Consider the following 9919-nt stretch of genomic DNA (forward strand, 5'->3'; position numbering starts at 1 on the left):
AACCCTGTCTTTTGTAATTCGTCTTTAGTATAATCTCAAATAATACACAAAGACTGGCAAAAGGTTATGCAAGGTGACGGATGAGATAACATCATCTTACGCCGGATCTATGGCTGTGTTAGAGCCGTTCTCAATGCTTTGTGGGAGTCTTTAGGTATGCAGGCTGCTTGTTGATTTATTATGCCCTGTGCAAATTTCCAGTCGGAGGTGATTAAAGGCCTCGGTCAGAGCCAATCTTGTGTTGTGTAAACCAAAAACACCACAGACATTCTTATTTTCACCTCATATTACCCCACCAGCAAAAGAGGAATGTTTATCCTCTATCAACGTCTTAATATCATCACCAAAAAAGATGAATAAAAATGTTTTATTAGACTCAAATAAAGCCACATAAAAAGGCACAAATGTGTCCCAATTTCTGTTGGTTATTTGTTACAATTGGACTCGTTGTTACGATTTTTTTTTAAGGTAGTCAAACAGAATGAAGTCCACTTACAATAGCTTGAGTATAGATATCACAGGCTCAGTTGTTAAATGCACACATGCTAGTTTGAGCTGCAAACAACATGACCTCCTTAGGTATTAAGCTACTGCGAGTTGCTAGGGGTGTGATAAAGACCTCCTTGTAAACACACACCTCAATCGGCACCATATCATTCACCACCTTCCATCAGTGCTTAAATCCTTGGCTTGAAGCACCATTCTATTCAGCAAAGAATCTTGAAAAAATACTATGGTTTCAACAAAACATTAAGCAGTATAACTGTTTTCAGAATTCATAATAATAATAAAAATGTAATGCAATATAAAAGTCATTTTTAATTGTAATAATATTTCACAATATCATTGTTTTAGGCCTACTGTAGTTTTTATCAAATAAATGCAGCCTTAGTGAGCAAAGAGTTCGTTAAAAAAACTTTTTCATGTATACTGTCTGTTTTCAAAATAGCTTTTTTATTTACTTTCTTTTATTGTAATATGACAGGGACGAAATGCGAGAAGATTCTTAATATTTGAAATGATATAATGCCCTCAGACAAGCTCAGAACCTTGTTTCTACATCCAAAGCAAATGCATTTAGCATAATGTAAAAAAAAGAAATGGAAACATTTTTCAACTACCCAAAACTAGATGAAAGCACAGTGAAAAGAGGCATATGTGGCATGTTCATTTGCCAAGCACAAAACTTAAAAGTTGAGGATTGGACAGGCTTGATTCTATTATTGATCTTCAAGGTTCAAGAAAGAACCAAAAAAAAAAAAAAATTCAACTGGAAGTCATTTCAGCGTCTTCGAAAAGAAACAGATATCTAGAGACTTCTGAGAGTACGCAGATATCCAACTGCAACAAATGTTAATTTTACTGGACAAGTTAATCCCTCACAGCTCCGCCAACGACCACAAGCCATCTGTGTGGAACTACAACCCAACATACAACAAACAGCATTGTTCCAGGCTTTTGACCCAGTCTTGCAGCATGGAGGAGCTCCATGAACATTTTCCCATTGAGTTTAACAGTAGAGAAGCCAGAGAGAGAAACCACCTACACAAGGGCCAGGCATTTCCCAAGAAACCAGACAGCTTCTCTCCATGTGAGTTAATGATCCTTGAGGTGACTGAAAGGAGTATGAGTACTTCTCAATCTGAAATCCATATATATGTGTCAGCTTCGGAGGTTGTAGGAGAATGACCATCAGGATTCACAGTTTGAGCTGGCTTGTGTAAGGCAGATAACAGAAACATATGGAGTGTCTGAACATTGCTGTCTGGATTGCCATGGGAGTCAGAAACACAAAGTAATATGCCATATGCTTCAGTCCTGATCCATAATTGTTAACAAACATCCAGATACTGCCAAAGATGCTCATTCTTTGCATTACAGGAGTGCAATTAATTGGTACATTCAATTTGGTATTTTAAAAAACACATACAAAACAGGTATCGGCATTAACACTGATAACTGACATGAGGAACATCAACACATCCACCATTCTTCAACTTATGTGTCTGTATCATCAGCATATCTGGGAAACCCCATGGAAAAAAAGCCCCATTTAAAGCAAATCAATGCACCACTTACCTGGGACAAGGTCAACACTAAAATATCTCTTCATTTACTGCTTAATAACTTAATTACTAATCTACCAATATAAAACATTCCTGTGGTAACCAAACCACCATAAAACTAAATAGCCCCACTAAGGTGATGCTATAAAACTACTTAGATAAACCATCCACACTGATTTTTCATTTAAGATGACTTTTTCAACAGTCTGAAATATCTGTGTTTGGCTTATATTGTTATTTTTAAATTACAAACTATTTGGACGACCTTGTGATGAAATGGACTTTGCTGAAACAGGAACAGACAAACACTGGTACATTAAACCTTTGTTGCCTGTGGATTAAACTATACAAGCATAATATCAATTGTCAGATTGGCCTAGTTGCATGAAACCAGGGCCGTATTAAGACAGTGTGGTGCCCCTGGGCACTATACCTCAAAAGACCCCCCCCCCCCCCAGACATAATTAATGTGATTTTTCAAATGTAATTTATTAAATTGTCCAACTACCGTATTTTTCGGACTATAAGTCGCACTGGACTATAAGTCGCATTTATCTACAGCCACGAGAGGGCGCTCTATGTTTTCAGTGTAGACTACATGAGAACTGTTCAGCATAGAGCGCCCTCTCGCGGCTGTAGACGGTAATGTTTTAACTTTAACTTCAATGGTAAACAGGGAGAGTGCAGTCAATCGCTTCTGTGTCATTGTCGTCCTGAGCTCATTCTTCAATCGTTTTAAAAAAAAAACTCTCGATCCCTGGAACATTTTGAATTGTAGTGTCCTTGTCTTTCTTTAACTTTCTTTTTGCAAAACCACTCAATTGACGTCTGTCCATTTTGATTCATTTTCTGTAGCCGTTAAAAAAATGACACATTTGCGTGTACTTGTTGTGGACCAACTCAACTCTGACAGATTGGGGACGGAAGGGGGGGACTGATAGTGGTCATGTAATCTTTATTTATTTATAATTTATTATTATTATTGTTAAGTTAGTGTTCATAAACGAGTTATGTATGGTCTTTCAAGAATTTCAAGTTAATAATAAAACAATTTACGAAAAACCCCATTTGATGGGACATTCAAAAATCTGTTTAATGGGATTTAAATTATGAAAACTGTTTTAATGACAAGAAAAATACATTTATTTCCTACTTTTCTTTTTTTTGTGTATGTGAATTTTTTTTTAATACTTCATTAAAACTACCAGAGGTCAATTAAGATTACCATTCTACATTATTAGTATGAATAGTCTTGTTGTGGGGATAACTCACTATGCTCAGCGGATGTTTTATTACTGGTAACATGAGAACATTGCACCTTGAGGCTTTTAAATCATGCATAAACTTGTGCTCCAACAGCATGGAGATGTAAAGACCTGAGCCACACTGAACCTGAGCTCTGTTCCTTCATTACATGCAGGTTAGTTCCTCAAAACACATCACTTTACTATGGAAAGACATGTGTGTGCATTGCACCATGCAGTAAGTTAACAGATGCATCTTTACTCAGTGAAAAGGTTAAAGGACAGTGGCTGAATCCCTCTTTGTCTAAAGGGGGCTGAAGCCACCTTCAAGATTGAAATGTCACAAATGTAGCTTCTCATCATAACCTCCTACAAAGCTCACTGGAATGAATTCTGCCACGCCTTCAGGTTTCTATCAGTTCCAGTCCAGTCACATCCCTCAGGAGTTGTCTTTGCCTGCCTAAGACTTAAGATGACAAATTCAAAGTGAGCGCAATAAATCCCTGCCAGAATAAGAACAATATGTTATGGCTTACAACCAAAACAACAAGTTATGAAATGTATACTTCTTACTAAACCAGATAATCACACTGTCTTGTATCTCATAACATTTCATGTACAGCAGGGCACGTCTACAAATAAAGACAACAACAATAAAAACATGTTTCACAGTATCAAGCAGCAATTTTTTACTGCATTCGTTTGAAAACAATGACCAAAAATGACTTGTGTGATTTTGACACTGCAGCTGCTAAACACTACGAGGATATAACGACCAGTTGCTAACATTTCCTTCTTAAGAACTACTGAGTGGCATGTGAAAAGCCTGCCATGTTTAACTCTAGAAGACTGATAAGTCAAGCATGAAGAATCTGTCATGGTTTGACACAAGGTTACTACCTCCATATCAGAGAACTGTCATTTTCCAACTCTATGACTTTCCTTCTACTGTGGAACACAAAAATATATCAGAAGAAACTCAGTGGTGTTCACTGGACAACACTTTCTTTAGTTTGTCAAGAGATATACAGTACTGTTCAAATGTTTGGTATCGGTGAGAATGTTTAACCAGTTTTACTAATTTGATTAGAAATACATTAAAAACAATAACATTGTGAAATATAAACATTCATTTGTGACCATGGACCACAAAACCAGTTTTAAAGGTCTTTTTTTACATTTTTTTATTAAGATGTATTTGCCATCTAAAATCTGAATAAATAAGCTTTCCACTGATGTACGGTTTGTTAGAAAAGGACAATATTTGGCCGAGATACAACCTTTTGAAAATCTGAAATTCGGGAAGCACGTGACACTAAACGAGGCCAGCTATTGGCTATTCACTACTTCTCCTACTGTACTGGCTGAGTAAAACCTCCGGTGGCTCATTACTGCCACACTTTGGTCACCAAGGATTTAAAATATGCACGAAATGAGCCGCTTACGGCAAATAAAAGTTATTTAGCAACTAATCGATGACTAAATTAGTTGACAACTATTTTAATAATCGATTTTAATCGATTAAATCGATTAGTTGTTTCAGCTCTACTAAATACTGAGAAAATCGTCCGAATTAAGTCCTGATATTAAAATCAAAAATAAAGTTTAAATTAGGGCTGCAACTAACGATTATTTTGATAATCGATTAATCTGTCGATTATTTTTACGATTAATCGATTAATCGGTTTATGTACTTATATTTTAGTTTTTTCCATTTTTTCCCCAAGTAAATTATTAATAAATGGTCTTTATCATTCAGCATAGATTTAAGAGATTTTAACCATTTTGCACTGTCATATCCTCATCAAAAATATACCTGGAGTTGTTTTATTGTGTTAGTAATCCTTTGTCAAACTCTTCTGCAATCAGAACACTGACCCATACTCTAGCAAATTTCACAAGGAGATTTCAAATAATGTTTTCACCATGGCAGTCCTTAGACCTCCTAAAGTAGTTTAACATCCCGAACAAAGCTTATTAAGGAATCTTTCAGAACATATTTTCACGAAGAATAAGGATAAAACAGAATAAAATTGCAGTGCATTGTATTTTATTATTTACTGGGAAAAAGCTTTATAGCTTTCGCTGTGAAATTGTAAACAATCCTTCAAAAAAAGTGCCAATGGCATGAAACCTGAATGGAACTCACAATTTAAAGTAAAATCCATCAGAAGGTTGTCCAGAAAAAAAAAATAGGACACACACAAAAAACCTGCTGTGTGAAAAAGAGCAGTGAATAATACTTAGAAAAAAAGTGCATTTCAAATATCTTTAAACATTTACCTCTCTCATTCAGTCATAATTAGGCTGCACGACTGAATTTTGAACTGGTAAACGACAAACTGATCACAGAACATGGTTGTAAAGCTTTAAATGTTAACTGTTAAAAAACAATGTTATCAGCTTTTATTACTAAACATTTGCAAACAACATTGTACTGGAGAATCTGCACAAATGAAAGTTTTAGGGGCCGTTCACAAATCGCGCCTAAAAACGCGTGGAAAACGCTAGGCGCACCGCTTTCTCCTTCTTTCCAAAGCGCTCGCGCAGAAGCGCCCCTGAAGCGTCTGCCTTTGCTAAGCAACCATGACGTGCTCTCTCCTTGAAGACGCGGAAATTTCAGCAAAGGATAAATGGATTTGCAGCTCAAAAAATCGCTTGCAGTAGCTCTGCTACTAAATTTATTTCAAAATGGAAATCCATATACAACTATGATCAGCTGTTCCTTTCATCTTGACTGAGCTTTTAACGTTGTTACGGGAAAGGATGAAGCTGATTGGTTAGTTCTTGTCACATGACCCGCGGTGCGGTTGCTACATTCTGAAAAGTTGAAATGTTTTTAACTCGATGCGGTGCGGTGTTGGAAATAACGAACTTGAGCGCGCAAAAGACGCGATATGTGAACGTCCCCTTAAACAGTGCAGTAGTGCAGAGTTTACAGGTTACTCTTCTTTTTTAAAGGCTCAATGTAAAGTACTCCCACATCACGCTGAATACTGCAGACATAGACATCATATGATGTCTATGGCTGCAGAGACGCTGTTCGGGAAGCACGTGACATAAAACAAGGCCAGCTATTGGCTATTCGCTACTTCTCCTGTTGTACTGGCTGAGTAAAACCTCCGGTGGCTCATTACTGCCACACTTTGGTCACCGCAGATTTGAAATATGCACGAAATGAGCCGCTTACGGCAAATAAAAGTTATTTAGCAACGAATCGATGACTAAATTAGTTGACAACTATTTTAATAATCGATTTTAATCGATTAAATCGATTCGTTGTTTCAGCTCTAGTTTAAATATGTTTACGGTAGGGCATTTAAAAATTATCCTCATGGAATATGAATGATATACATATAAATATTTTATTATTTGTTTCTTGGTCATTTATGCCATTATGCACAATAACAAAGTGTAGTCAAGTAGAAGTACAAAAGCATATACTGTGGATAACCTGAAAGTAATATATGATTATGAGCTAAAAAAACATATTTAATGGGAAAATAACTTCATTTCAATAAACAAAGTTTTGTAAATAACCAAAACCCCATATCATGTAAAAACTGCTGACAGCAGAAGCTGGTTCTCATTCTAGTGTGCTCAAAGTGCGTCTGAGCAGCTCAATAAGTCGTCAACGCCAATTGTTCAGAGCACAAAAGTACAGAGATAACAGATAACTGTTGTGTGGAGAAGTACGAGTTTCCCCTTTTGCTAAAAATTCACAGGTCTTTTGTCACTTCTTACATTCAGCATCTGCTTATGGGCCATTTAAAGTGACTTGCGATGTCAAAATGACAGTGTGAAATATAAAGTCGACAAACCCTCGCCATCACTGTTCCAGACAGAGCCATGCAGTACATGAATGGGCCTGATAGGCTTGTAAAGCCTAAAGCGTCAGCGACTGTTTCTGAGCACGTTTCCATGGTGATTAGGAAAAACAAAATGGGTGCTGCCTGGATCATTTAGGAAGCCACTGACGGGCATTTGCAGGAATTAGCCTGAAATATAGGAGAGACAATGACACTGCTGATGTGAGGTGCCGAGATCTGACACAGAGGAAAGACACTGCAGGACTTCTGAACTGTCAGATCAGGGGTGGTTAAAGTTTGAACCAATGTATATCCAAGCTGATACATGCAGATTATAATGAAACACCTATAATTACCATCACCTTTGCAATGTGTTTAATGAGTACTTTAAAGCTAGCAAAAGATGACATCATATTGTCAAGAAAGCAGCAAGTGGGAACAGGCTATTCTAACTTCTTCTCTAAATGAGCAAATCTTAAGTATTCAGTTTAATAAAAAAAAACGTGTCTCTAATCATGTGGGTGTCCACTTTAGTGCGAACCACACTATGAACTACTACTCTCTGCATAAGCATGAAGCTGAGGCAGAATATAACTTCATGACATCATGGTAGAAAGTCACAAAAGAAAGAGTCTGGTTGATCTCCTTACATCATTCAACCCAAAATGCACACACACAGAATGAGGACCCAGGAAAAAACTTTGAAGCATTTTATAGGCCAATAAATTGTTCAATTTTCTACACTGAGCCAGCTGATTTTTTTATTTATTATTTATTTATTTAATTTTATTTGGGTCCAAAAATGAACTTCTGGGAACATTACGGTTTTCATTAGAATTATTGTTATTAGCCTATACTTTTTTTAGCTTACAATTTAATATACAGAATAACCCACAAATATAGACTGTCTGTACCTGAAATATGTCTGTGCCATATTTTGCAAATGTGCAGTCTGGAGTGCAACATAATCTACTCATCTAATTATGGTAAATTTACGAATCTAGAGCATGGTCTGATTTACAAAAAAAAAAAAAAGTTATTTTAAAGACCTTGCAGAAATGCATGCAGAAATTTACTCTGAGGAAACCTCAGAAATTTGGTTGGGCTCGGCCAGTTGGTGGCGCTATAAAAATAATAAATTGAAATAACTAAAAGAAACATGTATTTGACTGTCATTAAACAGAGTCTACTTCAGTACTTAAGTCTGAGAACGCATTCAAAGTTCCATCCCGTTTGAACAAAAAATAACACAGTGAAACATGTAAATGCATGCAGCTTCATTACATAACTGATGTAATTATTGTGCATACGTTCGTATGAACATATACAAGTAAAATTCAAGTTTTTAAAGCCTGCATGTTACAGGGATGTGTTTACACCCTAATTCGTGCTTGTACCTATACAGAAGCCTATCGCAATTAAGCTTGGAAATATCAAGCACTTCCATGGGAACATAACTTTCCGTTTAAATTCGTATTTATATATATATAAAAAAACACCTTCAGTGACCTAAATCTTCAGCAATGGGGGATAGGCTTGAGGGAAGTGGCCTTTGCTTCCCACAAAAAGTAGCCTACTGTCAACAAGTACTTCCAGAGTTATATGAGAGTATGCGTTTTTTTTTTTCTTTGCAGTTTTAAACATGTTTCAACTACCGTAGCACAGTGCAAAACTTAAGTGCATTCAAACGTTTATTATCCAAAACGTAGGCTAAATAATAACGAAATTTGACGACATTAAAAAAACAACAACTGCGCAATATAATTTACAAAGCATCAACGCACGCCTTCGGTTGTGTCTCAAAACCAAATCAGCTCCCTACCTAGACAACATTTCGATTCGTTGCCTACGTGATCATTAAAAATGTTTCTCGCGCCTGTGACGCCCAAAAATGCAGTCTAGGCAGGCAGCTCGCTAAGACTGAGACGTCTAATACTGTACCAGTTGGTGGATGCTTTCGGGTTGAGGACGTCTTCTTTAGCGGTCAGCAGAGACAGGCTGTACGTGTCCAAGTTAATCGCTCTCATCCTGATGCTGCTGGAGTGTTTCTATGTACTGCACAAACCAGTGCACTTCAACACACGTTTTGTGTCACAAGCAAACAAGCAGTTCCCTTATCCAAAGTTGCATTCAGTGTGTTTTGCAGGCGATTTGTAACGTCTGAAGGTGAAGGGCTGTTGGAGTTGGAGGTGGAGGCGAACACTGCTGATGTGCTGCATCAGTCCTGCTGGAAAACTTCATGAAGAGGAATCTCTCCGAAAGCTCCACCTCCTGCTCTGAAGGGAAAAACACCACTGCTGTTGCACAATTTCAGTTTATCTCGGTTGCTGCTAACATGAATTATTACAGCCCGTGGTATGTATGGTCACATTAAAACAATTTGGAGGTAACATAATTGAATCCAATTTTTATATTTTAGACTTTTTAAACACAGGGACGCATTTGAAATGTGTTTATTGGCATTCTTGTTGAATTAGGTCATGAGATGTCCCCACTTAAACTTTCTTGGATTTTAGTGCATGGGTGCCTGCAATTTTTTAGAGGTTTTCAAACTTTTTGAGGCCATATTTACCTTTTATGTATACCCATTTACACTGTTTATATGTTTGCAAAATTAAATAATTGGCCTTTATACCCTACACTGAATCTAAGCCTAAGTAGTTTATTTCAATACTATAATTTGAAAATTAATTAATTACGGAATTGTGTTTTTTTTTCTCACTGTTACTATGGATGTCAATTAAATAAAAAAGCAGAATGCGAACAATATTAATAATGTAAAAATAGTAATAATGTCAAT

The 9919-nt window shown here is 36.7% G+C and overlaps 1 protein-coding gene across 4 annotated transcripts in view; it reads right to left on the reverse strand.

Moving 5' to 3' along the window:
• LOC132141062 (drebrin-like protein) overlaps nucleotides 1–9362 on the reverse strand; it is a 35830-nt gene extending 26468 nt beyond the window's left edge. For 2 of the 4 annotated variants that reach the window (XM_059550238.1, XM_059550237.1), the window contains exon 1: nucleotides 9061–9362. In XM_059550238.1, the coding sequence (XP_059406221.1) occupies nucleotides 9061–9146 (86 nt within the window). In that variant the 5' untranslated portion in view covers nucleotides 9147–9362. The remainder of the gene's footprint in view (nucleotides 1–9060) is intronic. The other 2 variants (XM_059550236.1, XM_059550235.1) reach the window with 1 other exon arrangement.
• Between the last annotated feature and the right edge of the window lie 557 nt (nucleotides 9363–9919).

Source organism: Carassius carassius, chromosome 5 (genome assembly GCF_963082965.1).
Source record: "Carassius carassius chromosome 5, fCarCar2.1, whole genome shotgun sequence".
NCBI classification, from domain to species: domain Eukaryota; kingdom Metazoa; phylum Chordata; class Actinopteri; order Cypriniformes; family Cyprinidae; genus Carassius; species Carassius carassius.